This window comes from Parambassis ranga, chromosome 14, assembly GCF_900634625.1.
Source record: "Parambassis ranga chromosome 14, fParRan2.1, whole genome shotgun sequence".
Taxonomy (NCBI): Eukaryota; Metazoa; Chordata; class Actinopteri; family Ambassidae; genus Parambassis; species Parambassis ranga.
In genome coordinates, this window is record NC_041034.1 from 8,726,804 (window position 1) to 8,749,961 (window position 23,158).

General features: G+C 41.2%; 3 protein-coding genes across 3 annotated transcripts in view; 1 reads left to right on the plus strand and 2 right to left on the minus strand.

Annotated features, from left to right (window-relative positions):
- Nucleotides 1-623: 623 nt before the first annotated feature.
- LOC114446489 (von Willebrand factor A domain-containing protein 7-like) overlaps nucleotides 624-23,158 on the minus strand; it is a gene marked incomplete at its 5' end in the record, with an annotated part of 27,211 nt that continues 4,676 nt past the window's right edge. Inside the window, 15 exons of the mRNA XM_028422133.1 lie at nucleotides 624-1,127; nucleotides 1,291-1,584; nucleotides 1,659-1,930; nucleotides 1,997-2,089; nucleotides 2,157-2,303; nucleotides 2,414-2,546; nucleotides 2,635-2,835; nucleotides 3,381-3,497; nucleotides 3,572-3,684; nucleotides 3,779-3,954; nucleotides 4,030-4,216; nucleotides 5,391-5,519; nucleotides 5,654-5,747; nucleotides 5,821-6,093; nucleotides 6,893-6,940. Coding sequence (XP_028277934.1) covers nucleotides 729-1,127; nucleotides 1,291-1,584; nucleotides 1,659-1,930; nucleotides 1,997-2,089; nucleotides 2,157-2,303; nucleotides 2,414-2,546; nucleotides 2,635-2,835; nucleotides 3,381-3,497; nucleotides 3,572-3,684; nucleotides 3,779-3,954; nucleotides 4,030-4,216; nucleotides 5,391-5,519; nucleotides 5,654-5,747; nucleotides 5,821-6,093; nucleotides 6,893-6,940 — 2,676 coding nt within the window. The remainder of the gene's footprint in view (nucleotides 1,128-1,290; nucleotides 1,585-1,658; nucleotides 1,931-1,996; nucleotides 2,090-2,156; nucleotides 2,304-2,413; nucleotides 2,547-2,634; nucleotides 2,836-3,380; nucleotides 3,498-3,571; nucleotides 3,685-3,778; nucleotides 3,955-4,029; nucleotides 4,217-5,390; nucleotides 5,520-5,653; nucleotides 5,748-5,820; nucleotides 6,094-6,892; nucleotides 6,941-23,158) is intronic.
- On the minus strand, nucleotides 8,255-13,453 carry LOC114446092 (von Willebrand factor A domain-containing protein 7-like). Its single transcript, XM_028421516.1, has 16 exons — nucleotides 13,413-13,453; nucleotides 12,583-12,773; nucleotides 12,223-12,495; nucleotides 11,962-12,055; nucleotides 11,753-11,881; nucleotides 11,493-11,679; nucleotides 11,233-11,402; nucleotides 10,951-11,063; nucleotides 10,759-10,875; nucleotides 10,392-10,610; nucleotides 10,172-10,304; nucleotides 9,890-10,039; nucleotides 9,687-9,779; nucleotides 9,335-9,612; nucleotides 8,956-9,249; nucleotides 8,255-8,851 (listed from the first exon to the last, which is right to left on the minus strand). The coding sequence occupies exons 1-16, from the start codon at nucleotides 13,417-13,419 to the stop codon at nucleotides 8,414-8,416; spliced, it is 2,886 nt and encodes a 961-aa protein (XP_028277317.1). The 5' UTR covers nucleotides 13,420-13,453; the 3' UTR covers nucleotides 8,255-8,413.
- On the plus strand, nucleotides 16,127-17,784 carry LOC114445762 (ras-related protein Rab-39B-like). The gene is made up of 3 exons (XM_028420957.1): nucleotides 16,127-16,131; nucleotides 16,179-16,449; nucleotides 16,550-17,784. The coding sequence occupies exons 1-3, from the start codon at nucleotides 16,127-16,129 to the stop codon at nucleotides 16,703-16,705; spliced, it is 432 nt and encodes a 143-aa protein (XP_028276758.1). The 3' UTR covers nucleotides 16,706-17,784.

A 23,158-nucleotide genomic window follows, 5' to 3' on the forward strand; every position in this document is an offset into this window, starting at 1 on the left:
TTAGTCGACTAAATCTGCCGTGGATTTAGTCGACTAAAATTATTTGATATTTAGTCGACTAAAACTAGACTAAAACTTTAAAAATGTTGATGACTAAAACGTGACTAAAATCAAATGACATTTTAGTCACAAGACTAAAATAAAAACTAAATCCGAAATTGCTGCCAAAATTAACACTGGTTCCCAGCAGTGCTTTGTGCCATTGTGATGCTAGTTGCATTTTTAACTTTAATACTTTATTATAACATTATAACCTGTCGTGGTAAAATGTGGTAAGTAGTAATATTGTTATAACAAGCAATTTTATAATATGTACACAAGTGTGTATGTTGTAATAACATCAACATATGTTGTTATAACAAACATAAATAACATAAAAACATCTTATATCAGGAAACTTTACACATTATAACGTGATATGTTGTTTTTCTTTTAAGCAGTTCAGCTTACAAGAACACAAGTTATGGAAACACTGATGATTATTTGTGTGGCATTTTCACGTTAGAGAGCACTAAAAAACAGAAGCGACTGAGAGCAGACATGGATGTTATCTTACTGCTCACGGATTTGTAAAATACTTGCTTGTTATGTAGCTGCGTATTAACTGTGAACATTTCTTACTTTTTCTATACATGCTCACAAACAAGCTAGGAAGCATCATTTGTTTAGAGACAGGCTTTAAGATGAAAAACTTTGGCCCATACATTATTGGAGCTTGTACTTTGACGTCATTCATCACCTAGTTCTGTCTGTAAATAGAGCCCGAGTGCCACTATGCTTAGGTACAGAAAAGGTGACAGAGTGGACCCAGAGAGAGCAGCTGATGACCCTTTCCCAGTAGAGAAGGAACATGATCCTACATTACCCACCCGATCTACAACCAGCAGCTCCATGTCAGGCGAACAGCAGGATGCAGTGTAGGACACCAGAGTTATGTTCTCGTTGCCAGCTTCCAGGCTGGTGTTTAAGGTCCCGTTGCCTTGTCTGAGGCTGAGGTGTTCGACTCCCACCCCGTCAGCTCCATCGGTCACCCGGGCAGAAAGGTCCCACGATGATGAGCTGCAGTTTTTAGAGCAGGTGGACTGCACGTGGAGCGCCTCACATACTGGATGAACAAAATCTGTCACCTAAAAAGGACAGAAAAGTATCTCAGTGACTAATCCAACCAATGATTTACTCTTTTTGCAGTATCAATAATTTCCAAGGAACAGACCAAAAAATCTGTGACTGGTAAGTCTAATATCTCTTTCCAAATAATTCCAGGTAGCTTTACAGATGATCGATTCATACCATTTTTAAAACAGAGAAGTATAACACCACATAGTTGGTGTCTGCTCCCTCTGGAGCCTCGGCCTCAATGGTCAGGGTGAGGTCAGTACCAGATGGGGTGTTCAGAGGTGCTGAGAGAGTCACTGTGCCGTTTGCAATGCTTCCACTTTCCAGGAATAAACTGGTTGGAGAGGCTGAGTCAAACTGTCTGTCGTTGGTGGCTCTGATGGTGAAGTTTCCCCCTCTTCCATTGGTCATGACAAAGAAGGGCACAGAGAATGGCTCCCCGGGTACCAGCAGTCCGTCTGAATCTGCCTAAACAAGAAGGAATCTTTTATTACTGTATGTATTATTGGTATTGTCTTCTCTTGTGAGTGATGTCTGCTCACAGTAATAGTCAGATTAGAGGCTCTGAAGTTGGTGGATGACTGCCTTTGGAAGATTATTGAAGTGCTGGAGGCTGCAGTGTCATCCCTTCCCATCACTCGCACAACAAACTCCGCTGATGGCATTCTGTTGACCTGCGCTAAGAAGTTTCCATTCCCCTGTGGCACCACAACACTTTTAATCTCCTCTGACCCCAGAGACTCAACCAGAGTCACGTCTGTCACCGTGGCGGAGTCACTCCCGGTCACAGAGATCAACAGGCTACCGTTTGTACCTTTAAAGAGAACACTTGTTCAGTATGTCAGACTAACAGGAAATTCATGTCATTAGTTTTCTTTACCAGCTCTGGGACGTGTTTCAAGAGAATAAAATCCTCCGAAGGGTCCCTGAGACATCTCCACAAAGTCAAACAAAAAGTCAATCGCACTCTGACCTGAAAATAAAAAGTCAGATTAAAGGAACAAGCACTTCAACAAGTGAGAATCAAAAGTATCACCCACCTATGACCTTCACAGTGTAGGGGTTAGTTGACACCATTTTTATTTCCCATAGTCCAACTTGTTTGTTTAGCTGCAGAATCTTGAAGTTTCCAGCTGACACGGATCCTTTGATCACAGACCCTGCAGCCTCTGTGCTTTGAGATTCACCTTTAAAGCAAACCAGTAAGTAACTAATGTTAATGCTGATGTAAAGCATGTAATCCTTTATGAGCAGTGTACATAAAGAGTAAAGGTGTCATTCAGATAGGCAGTGGTACCTGTGGGCCTGATGACAGTGAAGGTGAAGGAGCTGCCGGTGATATAAATTGTTGGGTTTGTTACTGTTTGATCTATGATAAAACTGAAGCTATCAGCCTTCCCTGGGCTCCGGACCGCCTGAAGGATGGTCACCTGGGACATTACAGTAAGAGATCATATTAAGCAGCTGCTATCAAGTTATAAGAAGAATGACTAGTGCTATTGATCTTTGTAACATCACCATATAGGAGCTTGCAAGCTTGGTTATGATGCCTCTGGCTGTAGGGAGTTCACCCTGTGTGACTTCTATAACCTGACCTCCTGAAGCCTGAGCCAGGTCTCTGTACAGCTGAACTTCTGCTGCTGTGATCCTGCTGGATTGTTGCAGCTCACTCCGCCTCCAACTTTTAGTAACTGTTGATCCGGTTATCAAGAAGTTCACCTGGAAAAAGAAAACAAGCAGTTTAGTTTGAAAAGCCGGAACTAGAAAATCTGTATTTTTCATAAAAACAAAGCCAGCTATGCAGGATTTAGGGGAATGTATCACACCTAACAGTGGCTCCTAAGAGCCTGCCTTTATGTTGAGGTTGCAGCTAACTTGAAATTCAAAGTTCAGTTGGAATTCAGAGTTTGATATTCTGTTAGTTGCAATCTGCTTTTTCACCACTAGGAAGCAACAATCCTACACACTGGTCTTTTAACAAAAAGTTATCAGCTATTATATTATTATTAGCAGTGTTCAAATGACTCAGGTGTATCACTGAAATAGTTTAATTCACGTTTACACTTGACAAAACCCCAGTCCAAAAATAAGACTCAGAAATATGTGTCTTAAGGTGGACATTAATTTTCGGTTTGCAGGATGACTCCTTCATTTTACTTTCTGTCTGTAATTCTAGATTCTGAAAGTATGGGTGTAAGGGTTTTGGCAAACCCTACACCCTGGATATGTGTGTAATCATATTCTTTTGTACTGTAGCTACTCACCACTGTTTGTGTCCTCTCTATGAGTGCGATGATGGTGCTCTTCAGTTGTGTGTCTTTGGCAGGTGAGTCCGTGAAGAGGAAGATCTCAGAATTGAATGGAGCTCCAGTTAAGGCCAGCTGTGTGAGGAAGACAGTATCAATTACTGTAACTTTATAGTGTCCTCTAGTTACATGTCACAGCACCACAGCACCTGAAGTCCTGACAGAATCATTTCCTCATTGTCCCCTCCTCCAGATGCTGTCAGTGAAGTAATAACATTCTTGAAGACTGCAGCGTCTGTTGTTCTGATCAGTGGCCCGAATGCTGAAGATCAATAAAAGGAGACAGGGTGACAGGAGTGAGAAGTGTGTTCTTATCAGACTTAACAGGCATGTTTGTAGCATCCAGTATCTCCTACCTGGATCATTGAAAGTTACAAGGATGTAAACAGAGGGTTCATTCTTCGTTCCCACATTGGTGTCGATTATAGTGGAGGTGAGGGTTTTCACCGCATCAAGTTCATCGCTCATGCTTTTTGTGGTGTCGATGACAAAACACAGAGCTTTACTAGATCCTCTGGAGATGCCCATCATCCTGAGAGACAGAGGGAGAAAACTAAGAGAATGTATGCACACTACATAACTGAAACATGCAGAACTGTTCTCATACTGTAGGAACGGTCTGTCACCGGCAGCCCCTCGAATGTCCTCCAGCAGCTGACTGGTTGCAGCGATCGCCAAGTTTGCAGCTTGAGTGTGGAGATGTCCATGGCTGGAGGAGGGTGAGTCTTTGTTGATCCCGCCTGTAGGACTGATTTTACTGGTTCGATCAAACCATTCTCCATGACTGCATTTTCCTTTTTAACAGCAGAAACATTCATCCCTCATGTCAGTGAGGACAGCAGATGGAAAGAAAACACAGGGAAAATGACAACTGATGTGGGCATAACAAGAAAAAGGGAAACAACACAGGGAGTAAAGATGACCATGCAAACAGAGTTCATATACCAATTATTAAACTACTAAAAGCTCCTTTAAAGCTCAGGTCTGATTCACGCTGTGACATTGTTGTAGATGTTGATTGAGTGGGAGGCTGTGCATGTTGAGTCAAGTATCACCCTCAGGACATGGTGCTCCATGCAATTCACTGGAAAACTGTCCAGGAGCAACCACCATATCCCCCGCCTTTTTTAATAGAAAACAAACATTTTCATGGGAACCTTGCGTGAATGCACATACCATTTTACATGAGAAATGAGCAGCAAAAACATCATCAATCCTTCATTTCATGTTTTCATGCACAGGATTTCTTTAAATCTGGCTCAAACATCCACCAACTGGATTTCATCAATAGTTCATACTGACCCACGGCAATTTGCGATGTATAATTCATTATTTTGGTGTGGAATATGAAATAAAATATAATTCTTTAAGTTTAATACGTAGATCCAAACACACCCTGTGTTAAAACTGGCTAATAATAGTATTGCGGCCTGTAAATGGACTAAATATCTAGGTCATTATATTATAGACAACATGAATGATGATGAAAATATATATAGACAGTGTTATATGCACAGGCAAACAGCATTGCACGTACATTTAGCTGTTGTTCTACCCAAGTTAAAGTGGCTCTGTTCAAAGCATACTGTACACCACTCTACACTGCCCATCTGTGGTCATCTTATACAAAATCTAGCATGCAGAAGTTACACGTTGCCTACAATGATGTGATGAGAATTCTACTTAAGACTTAAGAGGGAGCGCTGGTCAGATGTTTGTATCTGTAGAAGTGACACACTTAAAGCACTGTTGAGAAATGTAATGTTTAAGTTGATGTGAAGTCTGGATAAATCCAGCAACAGTATCATTTTTTGTAAAAATCATGCATTAACTCATCATGTGTTAAGCATTCATTCATGTCATGTATTGTACCAAATGTTACCATTTATTCTTAGGTACAGTGCTGTGCTTTGTATCACTGTGCATTATAGAATGTAGACCTTGTTACTGCATGAATTCGTCATTTACCTTTGGGTTTGGTTGAGGTTAAGACACCAAAGTACCCAGAAGTCAGGATCTGCTCTGATATGATGTCCTCCAAGATGTTGTTGCTGCAATCGTTTCCATCACAGCTGCGGCAGGTGGCCCTGCTCTTATCTGTAAAAAAACAAACCAAAAAACAATGTTTTAATGGTTTTATCTTGTGAAATCATTTCCTGCCTAACTGCATTCCTCGTCTGTGTTATCAGTATCTGTGTGAACGCACACATCACATCATAGCATCTTTTTACCTGCTATGTTACCAATGCTGCTGAATGGTCTGATCAGATTGGAGTTTGGGAGTGTGTTTCCCAGCTCCACCCAGTTACTGTGACTGTAGAAGTCCTTCAGAACAGGAGAATTAACAATCAGTTAAAAGTGCAAAACTGCATGAATCAAACCTTTTAATATAAAATACCTGTAAAGGATGCAGAATCTCTCCCAGCTCCTGCCTTGCCAACTCGTAGTTTTCTTGCTTGTTGCTGGCTTTCACAGCCATTATTCCCTCTGTGATAATTTTTCTGCCTTGAACAAACTTCTCCTCATCAAAGTGGAAACTTGCATTAAAAGGATAGCGAATGTCCACACGTGCATTCCGAAATTTGATGTTTTGGATGGCTTGGCTGAAAGTCTTAGAAGATTGTGGTGCTCTGCAGGCGACTGCTACACCTTCTGCAGTGAAAGGCTGTGTCTGTACACATCACATTGTGACAATATTAGTACAATGTAGTAATGTGTGGTGACATAAAACTAATGTGAGAACTCACAGGAAAAGTGAAGTCTGTCCCCTCAGCTTTGGCCAGAGCACGGCAGACCTGCACGGTGACATTTAGGAGCGCACTCTCAGTGATGCCCCAGTGATTCAGAGACTGAGGTGGTAATAGCTGAGATGGTTTTATCTCAAAACTGAGAGCTCCAGTCTGCAGGAGCAGGAGACACAACACAGCCAGCGTCGAAGACATCACAGCCCAGCCTGTCAGGAAGTCTGGAGATGCATCCATATTTAAAACACAACAAAAATAACTGATTTTTGTGTCTATTTGAGAGCAAATATACAGTCTCTACAAGTGTCAACTTGTGTATGTCAGTCACTGAATATAATTATTAATAATTATAAATTAAAGGCATACTCACCTTGCTTCTCTTCTGTACACTTCAGAGTTTGTAGTGTACGCTCCGGCTTAATAGTGGCCCGAGACTGGGGTGGGTTTTTACAGAACTCGTTCTACCTGTTGCTGTGTTAACGGTATATTTGTAAATAACACTTCTAAGGAACTGCAGAGGAGAATGAGACTTAACTTCCTGTGGTTTATGAACACTTTTAGTTAAAGTTAAATTTGACACACTTTCTATAAAAGAAAACAAATTATGGCACAGTATCTGATGTGATGTTAGTGGCAGTGAAAGGTTGTGTCTGTACACATCACATTGTGACAATATTACTACAATGTAGTAATGTGTGGTGACATAAACCTGATGTGAGAACTCACAGGAAAAGTGAAGTCTGTCCCCTCAGCTTTGGCCAGAGCACGGCAGACCTGCATTAAGGAGCGCACTCTCAGTGATGTCCCAGTGATTCAGAGACTGAGGTGGTAATAGCTGAGATGGTTTTATCTCAAAACTGAGAGCTCCAGTCTGCAGGAGCAGGAGACACAACACAGCCAGCTTCAAAGACATCACAGCCCATCCTGTTGGGAAGTCTGAAGATATATTCATGTTCATTTTCAGTTCCAACCTTTAATTTGATCCTATTTTAGTGGGCATTATTAAGTTATACAACGTTATGTGTACACAAAGCTACATTTTAAAATATCCCTACAAATGCTGCAGGAGAATTAACATAAATGTATTTGTAGTTCAAATATTAGACGTGGCTGATGTGTCCGACCAATCTCTTACCAACATTTACCTAACCCTAATGCAGAGCTAGCGTCTCGGCTGTTGTGAGACATAGAGCCTCAAGTGAGACATTTCTGTAATGATCTCAGTGAGCTGAATGCATTAAACTTTGAACCACAACTCTGTGAGCTTCCTAACTGTGTAACCCTAACCCTAATGCAGAGCTAGGGTTAGCATCTCGGCCGTCGTGAGACATAGTTTGTGGTGAATTTCTGTGACTATGTGGTGAGTTTGTTGTTCTGGCTTTGTTTAGTTTTACCACAGAGCAGCACACAGCAGACTGCTGTTAAATGCATTGCTTGAGCTCACATTTTCCTTTATTGTAGTGACACATTATCCCACTCTCACCTTTCAGTTAAAGGTAGGGTAGGAGATTTTGAAAACTCAGTGAGAGTCAGCCAGATTTTGAAAGTAAACACACGCCCCTTTCTCTCGGAGCTCACCCCGAAGCCACGCCTCCCAACCAGTCTGTGACTTCGGCCATCATGCATGTACCTCTCTGGTGCGTGCAGAGCAGGAAGAGAGTGACAACCAGCCAACCATACGCGCAGGGGCGCCTCGCAGGATTGGCTGATGTTTTTAGTGTTTTATAGCTTCCACAGATGATTTTAAAGCGAAACTGCCGAACTAATCTGTTGGATCGGACTCTAAAGAGAATATACTAATTTAACAAAAAGTGCATCAGAAGGAAATCTCCTACCCTACCTTTAAATACCAAGTTTTGTTTTCATTTTGTAATTTTTATGTTACAAATATATTTTTTACCAATTCACATAGATTTTTTTTTAACCATTTTTCATTTATTATACATTCATTAGCTTTATAATCATTGGTTAATAAGCATACGTCACATTGAAAAATGATTTAAAATCAAAACAAATCATTAAATAAACATTGAATATACATTTTTACTTATCATTATCAACAGCAATACTTAACATCTGATCCCCCTATTTGGTCTAATGATAAACATGTTCACATTTTAAGAAGATTTAACTGCAGATACCCTGAAAATGCATTGCACACCAGCATGGGAAACACCCTCTGTGTCATACAATAAAATTTGACAGCCTCAAATCTTAAATCAAGTCTTAAAGCTCTTCCTGTGCGCTCTAACCAAACACCTGAGATTGCAGTTTGATCCCTGTGAGTGTGAAGATGAAGCAAAGGAGTAAAGATTGATCAGCTCTGCTAGACAAAGATACAAGAGGTGCTGCTGTTGGAGTCGGTGGTTTGCTGGTGGTTGTGACTTCAGTCGCCCGAGCAGAGTAGAAACAGGATCCCACATTTCCCACCTGATCCACAACCAGCAGCTCTGCATCAGGTGAGCAGCAGGATGCAGTGTAGGACACCAGAGTTGTGTTTTCACTGCCAGTTCCAATGCTGGTGTTCAGAGTCCCGTTACCTTGTGCAAGGCTGATGCGGCTGACGCCCGTCCCGTTTTCTCCGTCAGTCACCTGGACAGAGAGCTCCCACGTAGAGTTACAGTTGTCAGAGCAGCTGGACTTCAGGCTGAGGAGCTTACACACCGGCTCAGAGAAGTCTGTTACCTATAAACAACAGTGAGTCTTGCAATTAGCACAAAAATCCACTACAAAGTAATCACACCTAATTAAATGCACATTTATTTAAACTGATTTCAAAGAAGCCATACCGTTCCCAGGACAGTTAAACGCAGCACAGCATAGTTGCTGTCTGAGGCTCCTGGAGCCCTGGCCACAATGGTCAGAGTGACGTCAGTACCAGACACTGTGTTCAGAGGCGCTGTGAGGTCGATGGTAGCGTTAGCGCTGCCTCCAGCTTCCAGGATTAAACTGGATGGAAAGGTTGAGTTGAAACCTTTGTCATTGTTAGCTTGGATGCTGAAGTTTCCTCCTGCACCGCTGGTCGTCACAGAGAAGGGAACAGAGAGTGGTGTTCCTGGTACAAGGACACTGTCAGCACCAGCCTAAAAACAGGAAGGGATTTACACTTAAAACATCACTAAAGTGTAATAAACTCTAATAAAAGAAAAATATCACCATAAGACTCACAGTGGTGACAGTCAGAGCAGAAGCTCTGATGCTGGTGGGTGATTGCCTCTGGAAGTTAACTGACGATGCTTTGCTATTGGTGTTGCTGTTCTGTCCCTTCACTAGTACCACAAAGTCTACTGATGGTATCTTGTCAAACCGAGCTAAGAATGTTCCTGATCCCTGGGCCTCCACGCTGCTGTTAACAACCCCTGACCCTGAGGTTTCAACCAGATGGACCTCTGTCAATGTGAGAGAGTCACTCCCAGTAACAGTCACCCTCAGGGTGCCATTAGCACCTTCAAACAAAAGAAAATCCAAGTAAAGAATCACATTTTACTTTGAGTTATTGCAACAAACCAGGTTTACCTACCAGAAGTGGGACGATAGTCTATAACATCTAACTCTCCTAATGGGCCCTGGGTTGCATCCAAGAAGTCATACAGGAAGTCGATGGGACTTTTCCCTGCAAATAAAACAGTCAAATAAAAGAGCAAGTTCTGCGTGCACACGTTTTTGTGTCAGGGTGAAGGAAATATTACAGTGTCATTGTGTTTAAAATCATGGAGGTCTCACCTATAACCTTCAGAGTGTAGGCTTGTGATGACACTATTTTAATTTCCCATTGTCCCACTTGTGTTTGTAGCCACAGAGTCCGGAGGTTTCCCACTGACTGATATTTGATGATTGATGATTCGCTTGTGTTGGAGATATTTTGAGGTACACCTAAAAACCAGAAAACCAGGAAATGATGCAGACCATTTAGGCTAGTCCAGGAAAATGGTGAAACATCAAAACTGTACCAGCAAGTGAAGATTTAGAGTTCTTTAAACTTGACTGTAATGCTCTTGACCTCACCTGAGGGATTGATGAGAGTAAAACTGACAGAGCTCCCTGTGATGTAAATTGTGGGGTCTTTCACCGACTCATCAACTGAGAAAGTGAAGCTTTCAGCATTGCCTGCACTCCTGGATGCCAGCAGAAGAGTCACCTAAGAAATCAAGTACATGTGGTGACGCATATGAACTACATGATGCATGAACCCTTAGTAAAAGACAGTGAGAGCAGATCTTGATACCAGGGAGGAGGTGGAGGATTCTGTGACGATGTTGATGGCGGCTGTGAGGAGCTCGTTTTTAGTCACTTGAATAGCCTGGCCGCCAGAAGCCTGAGCCAGGTCTCTGTACAGCTGGGCTTCTGACCTCACCATCCAACCTCTCTGTTGTTGCTGAGGGTCATTCCCAACATCTCTTCGGCGTCGACTAGACCCGAGGAAACCAGTAATCATGAAATTTACCTGACAAGAAAAAAAGGAATAAGAGTTTGACACAGACTCCTAATACTAAAATATTTAGTATAGTATAGTAGTAACATTTATTCTCAGTATTTCAGTGTTTGTCCTCACTATCGATCTCTTTATATTGACAATTGGTACTAGGACTCACCACTGTCTTGGTCTGCTCGATGAGTGCAATCACTGTGCCTTTTAGTTCAATGTCTTTAGCAGGAGCATCCGTGAAGACGAAGATCTCAGAGTTAGGCGGAGCATTTGTTAAAGCCAGCTAAAGGAAAGAGTTATACGTTACCAGATTTTAACTGTAGCAGTACAGAATTTTAAGAACTCTAAAAGACCTCACCTCAAGTCCCGAAAGACTCATTTCGGGATAATCTCCACCACCTGATGCAGTCAGTGAGTTTATCAGATTTTTGAAGTCATTCGGGTTTGTTGTCTTATACACTGGGCCAAAATCTGTCATTCGCATGGAAACGAACAAATAAAACTTTATTATTGTTCTCTTCTGCTTGCCCAGATAGATGGGTTTTTTTTACAAAGAGAGCCCAACACCTGGACTAAGTGTGTACGACTCATGTGGGCTAGGTTTCTCTCTAAAGTTTAGTGTGGGGCTTTAGCGCCGTACCTGGATCATTGAAAGGTACAAGGATGTAGATTGAAGGCTCATCAGCTGTTCCCACTTTGCTGTTGATGATAAAGGAGGAGACATTCTTCACTGCATTAATGTCGTCCATCATGCTTCCTGTTGTGTCGATGGCAAAGCAGAGTGCTTTCCCTTTGGTGATTCCTATCATCCTGAAAAATTAAAATCAGATGGACACAAATCATTCAACACTTTGTCATTTGAATTTTTGAGTGAATATTTTAAATGAATGGGTTTCATACTGTAGGAATCGATCGTCACCAGCGGCCCCCCAAATGTCCTGCAGAAGCTCACTGGTTGCAGCTATGGCCAGGTTTGCAGCCTGAGTGTGCAGATGTCCGTGGCTGGATGTTGGAGTGTCTTTGTTGATGCCGCCCGTCGGTGCTATCAAGCTTGTTGCATCTCCAGAATTTCCATGACTGCATTTCCCTGTTCACAGATGGCCAGAGATTAAAAACAAAGAGCTACAGCAGTGACTAAGTGATTTTTTTTATGTATTTACCGTCAGGCTTCAAGGGAGAGAAAGGAGAAAAATATCCAGAGGTCAGTATCTTTTCCTTCAGAATATCCTCCAGGATGTTGTTTTTGCAGTCGCTTCCATCGCAGCTGCGACAGGTTGCTCTGCTTTTAGCTGTGAATTAGATTGAACTTTGTTGTTATGGATGACAGTAATAAAGCACAAAAACAATATGTAATAATATATATTTTTACCTGCTACATTTTCAACATCGATTCCTGGATCAAGGAGTTTGCTGTATGGCGAGTTGTTCTCCATTTCCACCCAGTTACTATGACTGTAGAAGTCCTTTGGATAAGACATCAGTGTATTTTATGTTCATGAATCTGTTATCATTTCACCATTTTTTTTTCACGTTCTCTTGTTACTTTAATCACTTACATGTGACACATTTAAATATGTATTCACTTATAAGAGTTTAAAGATGTTTTAGAGGCCAGAAGAACAGAAACTACCTGTAAGGTGTGTAATATCTGTCCCAGTTTTTCTCTTGCCGTCTCATAGTTCTGTCTTCTGTTGCTGGCCTTCACAACTTCCAGTCCTCTTGTGATGATTTTCTTTCCTGCTGTGAACTCTTCACCATCGAAGTGGTAACGTCCTTGGAAGAAATGATTAATGTCCACTCGCCGATTGTTTGTCTGTATCAGGCTGATGGCTTCACGAAAACCCTTCAACGACTGTGGTGCTCCACAAGCAGTAGCAACGGATCGAGCAGTGAAAGGTTGCGACTGCGCACACACACACACACACATGTATTACAGACAAAAATCACATGAATTCATCTTACTGTATTAAAATGAATTCAGTTTCCTTACCGGAAATGTGAAGTCTTTGCCTGCAGCCCGAGCCACAGCCTGGCACACCTGCACTGTGATGTTTAGAATGGCTCTCTCTGTGATCCCTTCATGACTCAGAATGTCTGTCCTCCATATTTTAAATCCAAGAGCTCCTCCAGTCTGCAGAAGCAGCAGACATAACATCACCAGTCCAGACATCACTGCACCTCCTGCATCAGACAGACACATTTACAGATTTTAAGAAGTCTTCAGCACTGTAATGTAGTATGTGTCATTTAAAGAATCCTGAAAGGCAAAAGAGATGATCTGACTCATGATTCTGACTCATAAATACCGGACAGAAAACAATTGAGACCATTAAAGAAATGTTCTTACTCTATTTCTAAACTATGTTTCACTCTGATCAAACTCTGATCAAACAGCAGAGAATGATGCTAAACTTGTTGGACCTGTTAGTGGAGCTTGTTTCACCATCATTCAGGCGTTAAGTATGTAATTAGGCAACAACAGAAGGAATCTTCAGTGCAGCTTTACACACTCGTCTAAGTTACGTGTTATTCATTCATGAGCAGCACTCTCACCTTTTAAGGCAGCAGGAAAACTGAATTAACATAATACAGTGTGTTAAAATCAGCGTACAAGGATTATGATCAGAGCAGAAAGTTAGTATTTATAATAATGTCCTCCAAATGTCAAACAAAAATGTTAATATGCAGTGCCGTTTTATGAAAATTGACTTTTTGTTGATAATCATTATTAATCTTTAAAAACACATCCAACACATTTTTGTAGCGTTAATTCAGGTAATAAGTTGTAAAAATAAAGATGTAAAAAAAACACATACTTACCAGACATGTGTGCCTGTACCTTGATGCAGTCCAGTACACGGCTTGTGTTGTCGACACTGTACCTTTATAAAGCTCCAGGGTGGAGTCAATCTGTGTCTTGTTGTTGTGTTTCGTAATTGTTATTTCAGTATTTGTATTATTGACATCACGTCATTTCCTTATAATCAAACAGGCTGAGTTGATGTGTATAGGAGCTCTGAAAGCTGTTTTCTGAAAAGTAAACACTTAACATGATAAAACAGGAAAACAGTAAACCATCATAATGTGATCATGAATAAATAAAAAAGAGTCATTTAATTTAATTGATACACACTTCTGCACACTGACCGTACTTTGTAAGAAAAGCGAAGGACAGGATTTGGTTTTCTCACCAGAACACATTTTTAAAAAGGCTTTATAGGTCAACTTACACAACTCATTAAAGTTGGGAGACTTGTTGGACCAGATTAAAAAATCTGGTCACTGCCATTCTTTGAACAAAGGTGTGTTGCTTTTCTGTGAAAGTAGACAGACACACAGAGCTGGTGTCCTTCTTTCAGTTTCACACAGAAGTCACAAAACTCATCTTATTGTATATTATGTTAATTGTAGATATTTATTACATACTTTAATTTTTTAACAGCTAATTTATTGCTGATTTATTTGACCAGGCTATGATGTGGTAGAATAAATAGTAGTCAGTGCAGGTGTACTGCTCCTTTACTGTAATTTGAATGCAGTCGGCTGTATCCAAATTCGGTATTCAAATTACAATGAAAGGAGGAACACAAACTTCTCACTGAGACTAATGTGCTCACTTTAATTTATTATTATTATTATTATTATTATTATTATTATTATTATTATTTTTGGTCTGTCTCCTGTTGGTTACTTGATTGTTTGAGCTTTGTGCAGATATAGACATGTTTCATATTAACATTCAGTTTTCACATGAATCAGCTTAAACATACAGAAAAGGACATAAAATATATACACTCATTTAATCTAATATTTTTGACATTTTACAGGAATCAGTGAAAATTAGCCATTTAACAACTGTAAATATTCATTATTATTAATTTGCACATACACTCAACAAAAATATAAACGCAACACTTTTGTTTTTGCTCCCATGTTTCATGAGATGGACTTGAAGATCTAAACTTCATTCCAGATACACAATATTACCATTCCTCTCAAACATTGTTCACAAATCTGTCTAAATGTGTGATAGTGAGCACTTCTGCTTTGCTGAGATAATCCATCCCACCTCACAGGTGTGCCACATCAAGATGCTGATCTGACATCATGATTAGTGCACAGGTGTACCTTAAACTGCCCACAATAAAAGGCCACCCTGAAATGTGCAGTTTGTTTCTGCTTTATTGGCGGTCTGGGGACTCAGAACCAGTCAGTATCTGGTGTGACCACCATTTGCCTCATGCAGTGCAACACATCTTCTTCGCATAGAGTTTATCAGATTGTCTATTGTGGCCTGTGGAATGTTGGTCCACTCCTCTTCAATGGCTGTGCGAAGTTGCTGGATATTAGTGGGAACTGGTGCACGCTGTCGTATACGCCGGTCAAGCACATCCCAAACATGTTCAATGGGTGACATGTCCGGTGAGTATGCTGGCCATGCAAGAACTGGGACATTTTCAGCTTCCAAGAATTGTGTACAGATCCTTGCAACATGGGGCCGTGCATTATCTTGCTGAAACATGAGGTGATGTTCATGGATGTATGGCACAACAATGGGCCTCAGGATCTCATCACGGTATCTCTGTGCATTCAAAATGCCATCAATAAAATGCACCTGTGTTCTTCGTCCATAACAGATGCCTGCCCATACCATGACCCCACCACCACCATGGGCCACTCGATCCACAACATTGACATCAACAAAGCGCTCACCCACACGACGCCACACACGCTGTCTGCCATCTGCCCTGAACAATGTAAACCAAGATTCATCCGTGAAGAGAACACCTCTCCAACGTGCTAGACGCCATCGAATGTGAGCATTTGCCCACTCAAGTCTGTTACGGCGACGATCTGGAGTCAGGTTAAGACCCCGATGAGGACGACGAGCATGCAGTTGAGCTTCCCTGAGACGGTTTCTGACAGTTTGTGCAGAAATTGTTTGGTTATGCAAACCAATTGTTTCAGCAGCTGTCTGAGTGGCTGGTCTCAGACGATCTCGGAGGTGAACCTGCTGGATGTGAAGGTCCTGGGCTGGTGTGGTTACTCGTGGTCTGCGGTTGTGAGGCCGGTTGGATGTACTGCCATATTCTCTGAAACGCCCTGGAGACGGCTTATGGTGGAGAAATGAACATTCAATGCACGAGCAACAGATCTGGTTGACATTCCTGCTGTCAGCATGCCAATTGCACGCTCCCTCAATGCTTGTGGCATCTGTGGCATTTTGCTGTGAGACAAAACTGCACATTTCAGGGTGGCCTTTTATTGTGGGCAGTTTGAGGTACACCTGTGCACTAATCATGATGTCAGATCAGCATCTTGATGTGGCACACCTGTGAGGTGGGATGGATTATCTCAGCAAAGCAGAAGTGCTCACTATCACACATTTAGACAGATTGTGAACAATGTTTGAGAGGAATGGTAATATTGTGTATCTGGAATGAAGTTTAGATCTTCAAGTCCATCTCATGAAACATGGGAGCAAAAACAAAAGTGTTGCGTTTATATTTTTGTTGAGTGTATTTTCCCTGGGTATGCGGTTTGAACCAGTCTCTCACAGCATCTCATATACGTCTGTCTCTTTAGATCAATCACCAGAGCCTACTACCGTAATTCAGTGGGCGGCCTGTTGCTCTTTGACATCACAAACCGCCGTTCCTTCCAAAATGTCCATAACTGGCTGGAAGAGGCCCAAAGCCACGTCCAGCCCCACAGCATCATCTTCCTGCTAGTCGGACACAAGTGTGACCTGGAGGCCCAGCGTCAGGTGACCCAGCAGGAGGCCGAGAAGCTGGCAGGGGCCTACGGGATGCGCTACGTGGAGACATCGGCACGAGACGCTATCAATGTGGAGAAGGTGTGGGTGATGTTTTGTGATTTGTGAAGACAAATGTGCTTAAAAGTTCTCAGCAGTTGTATGAACTGAAGTTTTTTTTATTTTGCTTGTGGTTTTTCAGGCCTTTGTGGAGCTGACAAGGGATATCTTTGAGCTGGTACGAAGTGGAGACATCAAGATTCAGGATGGATGGGAGGGCGTCAAGAGCGGATTTGTCCCCAACACTGTCCATTCTTCTGAGGAGGTGACCAAGGGTAACCGGCAGTGCTTCTGCTGAGTGACCTGACTGCAGCGTGTGTGAAGTACTTACACAGACTCCGTTTTTAGATGATCCCTGTTGCTGCAGCCATTTTTTTTCTGACACTACCATTTGGGTGCCTGCTCACAGCTCTGTCCAAACAGGAGTAGAAGCACAAGCAGCGTCCTAAACCCTCACTCTTCTGTGTGCATGTGTGTGTCTAACTTAACCAACACCTTAGCTTTAGCCCACTTCTGGCCTTTTCCTGATATGTACAGTTATACTCCATGTCTAATAAACGGATGCTGTCAGCGATGAATGAAATCAGTGAAGCCAAGCCTGAGCCACACCTCCTCCTCCTCCTCTTCTTCCTCCTCCTCTTCCTCTTCCTCTTCATGGAGCCTGTATGGACTGAATCCAGACATGAGGCAAAAAGATTGTTTGCACATCTGCACTGGAGGAATATGAAGTATGAACCAAAGTTTGAGATTTGTTTATCTAAAGTTTGCACTGTGAACACATTCAGTGGTACGTTCAGTGAGGCCTGATCATAGCAAGGATTTTCAAGAGCATGGTAAGTTTCCACTCTGTTGATTTACTGAAAACATGTATAGGTAATTTATTGCAAGAATCTCAATGTTTCTTTTCAAATAGTTCCAAACATGAATGATAATTTATCCATGTATAAATAAGTTTGGGACATACTCCTTACTGTAACAAATATTTGATTAAAATATTACAGAACACCTTCAGGTCATAATCTCTCATAATCTCACAACACATTTTCTGGACTCAATCATGCCCAATAATATTTATAGTTTATTTTAACTTGAAATTTCCAAAGAATTAGAATATTTTTGATATGGTGTAAATAATCCTTTCATTTCTCACCTGGAATCTCATCAGAGAGCACTGAATGAACAGAGAAGTCCTGCCAACATGTAAAAATGACAGAATGTTGGTGAAACTTGAGATAAAACTGTAACTGTGCAGAGGTAAAGTTTCTCTTTCGAGTGCCTTTTGGAGGAAAGAAGCAGAAGCACACACTGTCCACTTCCCTGTTTATTGATACAACTGTGTGTTGACCCTGTAAGGTGGCAGGAAACACACACTGATATCACATGACACAACTTGTACATAATTTATTTGAAACCAAACCCTGGTGACTGATGGCTGTTGTAACTTTTGGACTATTATGACACAAATAATAAACACCTGAAAACATTAATAAAGATATTTGCTGTGTGACGATTGGAGGTGTGCTGATGTGTGCATGAATTAAGGGATGGGTAAAAGTCTGGCATTAAAGTGACCACTTGGGGGCAGCCATAGTGTATTGACAGGAGGGAAAATGTATGATTAGTTTGATTTCTGCAAGGCAATTGTTCTTCACCTTCTTTATTTTTCTTCTTTCTTTTTATTCCTCTGTGCGTTTTTTTTGCGCAGTGTATCTTCAGCATACATTGACCGATTTCTGCCATTCAACTATCAAAACGTTCATCTCATAGAAGACATTCCGGGTCAAATTCAAGGGCTGTAAAAACATAAACCAGATCCTGTGTCTCTATCCTGCTCTCAGGCCTGCATCTTCTATGTGAATGAGATCATTTTCAGACTGTTTCGAAGGAAAACTGGTTTGGGATCTGATGGTGTGACTCTACTACTGACTTGAGGACCAATTTAATTATATTAAATTTAATATTAATATAATGTTAGGTTTGATTGAATGTTGTTTTGTTTGCATTTTAAATTATAATTTATTTTTCTTATTTTTTTGCCCAGTCCACCTGATGGTGGGATCAATAACTAATTTATTTATTTATCATTTTATTCATTTCCCCGTACTTCATTTCAGTCCCGGAAGTTGCAGAGCGACGCGTTCAATGCGCGCAAGATACCGCGAGCGACGCATTTCCTTTCGTCAGACGCTAGGTCATTAGCAGTAGCTGCTCCTCCCTCACAGGAGCTGCAGCTCTGTCGGTGTGGACAGACGCTGTTTTAGTTCAAGCCTTTAAACGTGCTCATAGGTCATTAGCAGGTGTTTCAAAGTGGAGCTGGCAGAGTTCTCTGATGTTCAAGGTAAGTCTCTGACGTTTGACTTTTAACTGGGACTAAGTCGTTTGGTTTCTAGGAGCTTTACTCATTTCTGCCATTTCTCTACAACATGTGGGGACATAAGGCCCGTTTGGACACGGCATTAATGACTCTGTCCAAACTCTGGAAGCTGGAACTCACTTAAAGGTTAGAGGTGCCACTGCGAGCTACGGTAGCCGCTCAGCACGACTTAATTGTTGGCAGGTGTATTAGCTTGTTAGGCTAATTTTGAGTGTGGCCTGTTCCTGATGTTTATACCTTTTATATACTGCAGTGTTTTTATTAAGTTAAGTTCCACCAGCTTGGCACAATGATTCAGTCCAAACTCTAAAGAGGAGCTAAACCTCACAGACACCTCAGGTGATGCCTTGAATTGTTAGCTTTGTTAGCTGCTAATGCTATTTAGCGCCGCTTAATTGTTGTCAGGTGTGTTAGCTTGTTAGGCTAATTTTAACCCCGTGCCATGGATGTTGGCCTGTTCCTGGCTTTTATACCGTGATATAATGCCATGCTTTCATTAAGTTGGCAAGTTTAACATGCATTAAATAGGGTGACGCTGCACAGGTTTCTGAAGCCCTCAGGGCCCAATTATTGATCCCATATTCTTTTTTTGTCTATAAATAAATTCTCTGGTAATTCTAAATCTGGTAATTAAAGAAATTAGGCTTTGAACCACAACTCTGATCCACTAGTTAAGGGGTAATGTAAGTTTGAGAATTTAAAATGGGGGGAAAAAACCTTGAATATTTATGGGGTTAAAACTGCACTTCTCTCACTGGCTGCTCTGTTGGTGCCTAAGTCATTTCAAGCAGTTTAATTGTGCACACTGTTTGCATGTTAGTGGCTTTTCAAAGTGGAGCTGGCAGCGTGGGGAAGCAATACACAACTTTCCCAGGTTTTGAAAAGACTAGGGCACTAACAGACTGGCATCAGCAGGTTATTTTTATGAGGGATCACAGACTACAGGATTTGTCAAACTGCAGACAGTTTACAAACACACCAGCTGGTGGCGGTAATGTGTCAATGTGTTTGCTAACTGCTAACAAAAAAAGGTAGAAAAAAGTTTGGATCAAGTAGTGGAGGAGTAGATCATTGTTTTGATATTCCTGCTACTTCCCATCATCATCTCTTTTCATTGGCTGTTGACTACTAGTTTGCACTTAGGTGGTGATGAGTTCACACTGCTCGACTTTATCCAGACTCAGTGTGAGAAATTCAAACAGATTTGAGTGCAACTGAGGTCTGGTCTGTTTCCCCTCATGCTAACAGATTGTGGTGCCTGACAGCACATGGTTACTGTCCACAACTAGTGCAGACTTTGCCTGACGGGGAATTGTGGGTAAAATTGTTTAGTGTGCCCCCAGTTCAGTACTCTCTGATGCTTTACATTAACTACTAGGAAGAAGTTTTGGTTTCCATGAGCTTCAGACATCTTAAGAGGCTTTTCTCTCTGCCACAGGTGAGGACATCAGACGAGGGAGCTCCACGGTGTTCGAGACGTTTGGAGACTGTCCAAACCCTGAAGGGAAGCCCTCACCTAAGGTTAGTCATGCACTAATTGCAAGCTATGTTAGCCACTAATGCCAATAAACATTGTCAGGTGTGTTATTTCCAATTCAAATGTTTCAATGCTATGTTTTTTTTTTGTATCAATTTTCTCTTCACTGTTATAGCCCATTTAAATTGTGCTTTCCCTGGAATGTTTGAAGTTACTCTTTAATGTTAAAGAGTAAGGCAAAATTACCTGTTGCACAAGTGTGTCCTGTCTCTGCTTTTAGTTAAAATGACAATTTGTGAAATTTAATAAATACAAGTGAAAACTTACCAGTTTACTTTAATGTGTGTAAATAACACAGAAGTTGTACAAACAAGTGTCTTCTGTGTTTTGAGTTTGACACAAATTTTATAATTGCACATTGAAATATCTGAATTTGAATTAATCCTGCTTCATAATATAACAGCCTAATGTTCAGTCAGTAATGTGCTGTTGGATGGTGCTGGGAAGGCTCACAAAGCTTGTTTCCATTAAGATAAACAGGTTCATGCTGCGTTAAGGAAACAGTTTTAGACATAATTTAGGCTTTCAATAAATAAACATATGCATTTATCTGTTTCTTCAGAGCAGCTGCTTAATGCAGGTCAGCTTAATGCTACTGTCAGACTTCTACAATGAGACAGCTGCAGCAGCTGCTCTGGTCAGAAGAAAGCCCAAAGTAATTTAAAATAAAGTGATGTAGGTTTTGGCAATTAAAAATATCTAAATCCAGCTAGTGATGGATGCAAGTAATGTGAGTTTTTGTTTAGAAATGCATCTCTGCTTCAGGCCTGCACACTTTTGTTTGATTTACACAAACATGCATCGCTGACAGTAAAAGGGAGCAGCTGTGTCTCACACTGATTTTAAAAACCAGGGCTACATGAATTGAAGAATTGGCTACTGGCCAATTCTTGAAGAGGTACTGATGCCAAAAATCATCATGGCCTGGGGTCCCTGCGTTGATAGATGGCCCTCTGTGGATGATCCTTGCACTCGGACCTGATAAGATAACAATTTTTGATTTTTTTTTCTACAAAAAACACACAAAACTGAACAGCTTTGCCTACATGTTGGGCAACCTGGTCAAAAAGCATGGACAGAGCCAGAGCAATGACCCCTACTCCTCCATAGGTGACCCTGCTGCCCCCCAGCTCTCCGATCAGGCTCTGTCTGAACGCCGCTTGCTGCTCTCCGCTCATACCCCGCTGCAGGAAACCATATCGATGCTGCAGTGCTGCTGAGGAGTCCAGTGACAGGAAGGTTGTGAGGACGGGATCCAAGGAGATATCAGGGATGATGCTGGCATCTCGTGCCACAGAGAACAGCTGGTGGACGGTGGCTGGAGAAGGAAGACACAAACCGCGGCCCATCGGATCATGGCTGCAACTGTCAGTTTAACCAGTGTGTGCTGAGTGTTATCTGTGTTATCTCTGTGTGTTTATTCGGCCCATTCAGGAGGATGTTATCAACGTGACCAGTCCACCATAGAGAGCATGAACAGGAATACAAATGCATGACCTCTTTGTTTAATGAAACAAGGGTTATGCACAAACCTCAGATGTCCTGTAGTTTGAGTCTACATGTTCTGTTTGCAGCCTGTTTCACTGCAGCTGTGGACATAAACAGGCTGAATAGTCTTTTACATCGTTCATTGTTTATGAAAATAGGACCTTCCTGTTTTATGCAAATTTGTTTTGAAGGACATGAACAAATGATTTTAGTTGCTATGACTGCTTTGCTGTTTTTTCCACAGTGGCTGCATAATAATTGATCATATTAATTGTAACGCTGCGGTCTCTCCACACTTTGGATGGGTCAATACTCTGTTCTATTCAGAGCATGCCTGTCTGTGCTCATCTGCCCCTCAGCCTAGGATAATATGAACAAAATCTTCTGTCTGCTGTGACAAAATCAATACAATCTTTTTTTACAATTTTTTTTAGCTCAATTTTTGAATATACTGATAAAGTTTCTTATCTATATCTAAAAGGAGATTATATCTCTGTAAGCTATATTTAGGAATTTATACTCAATAGCATGAAAAAATCAAGTGTTCCAAATGTTTTGACATCATAGAAGAATTACAAAACCAGAAATGAAGAAAGTATCCCTGCAACTGAACGGAACAGTCACATTGGCATTTTAGACACTATTAAACACTATTAAACACGAACACTGAACATTAAGAGACTTGACTTAGACTTGCCGTCAGTGACTTGAGCTTGAACCTGGAAGATATTTCACACAACACAAGATTCCATCCAGACTTACTGCAGAACAGTGAGTGAAGATGGATTGCTTCATTTGGCCATCACTAGTCCTGGCTATAATCGAGGAGCGTCAAATTAAGTGTGACCCAAGTCCTAATGAATAAACTGCGAGTCCTCATCTCTACCTAACACCACAGTCAGCATTAATTAGGTTCTGCGCTTGAACCACTCATATGGTAAATAAACCAGAACCACCACCTGTTTATTATTTATATTGTTATATCTTATTAAATATTTAACAATATGACACTTATAGGCTATTTTTTATTTTTTTTAAAGTGTGTGTGTGAGAGAGAGACAAGAGGGCTTCTTCTTGGAGGTGGACCTAAATCTGAGAATTTACTGAGACTTTTTTCCCTCAGAATTGTCGAATTCTGGAAAAAACAAGTAAAAATCTGAGATTTTTTGCACAACTGTCAGATGTTGTTTAGTTGACAGCTTTTATTGGAAGCTTGTAAGCTGTAAGGTTCTGCTGCCTCTTATTCGCTTTGTTCTTCTTTGTTTTATACTGCAGGTCTGGTTCATTATACTCTTCTTGTCTCTGCAGCCACGATGGTTTTTTTGGTTTATGGTTTATGGTTTTGGATCTGA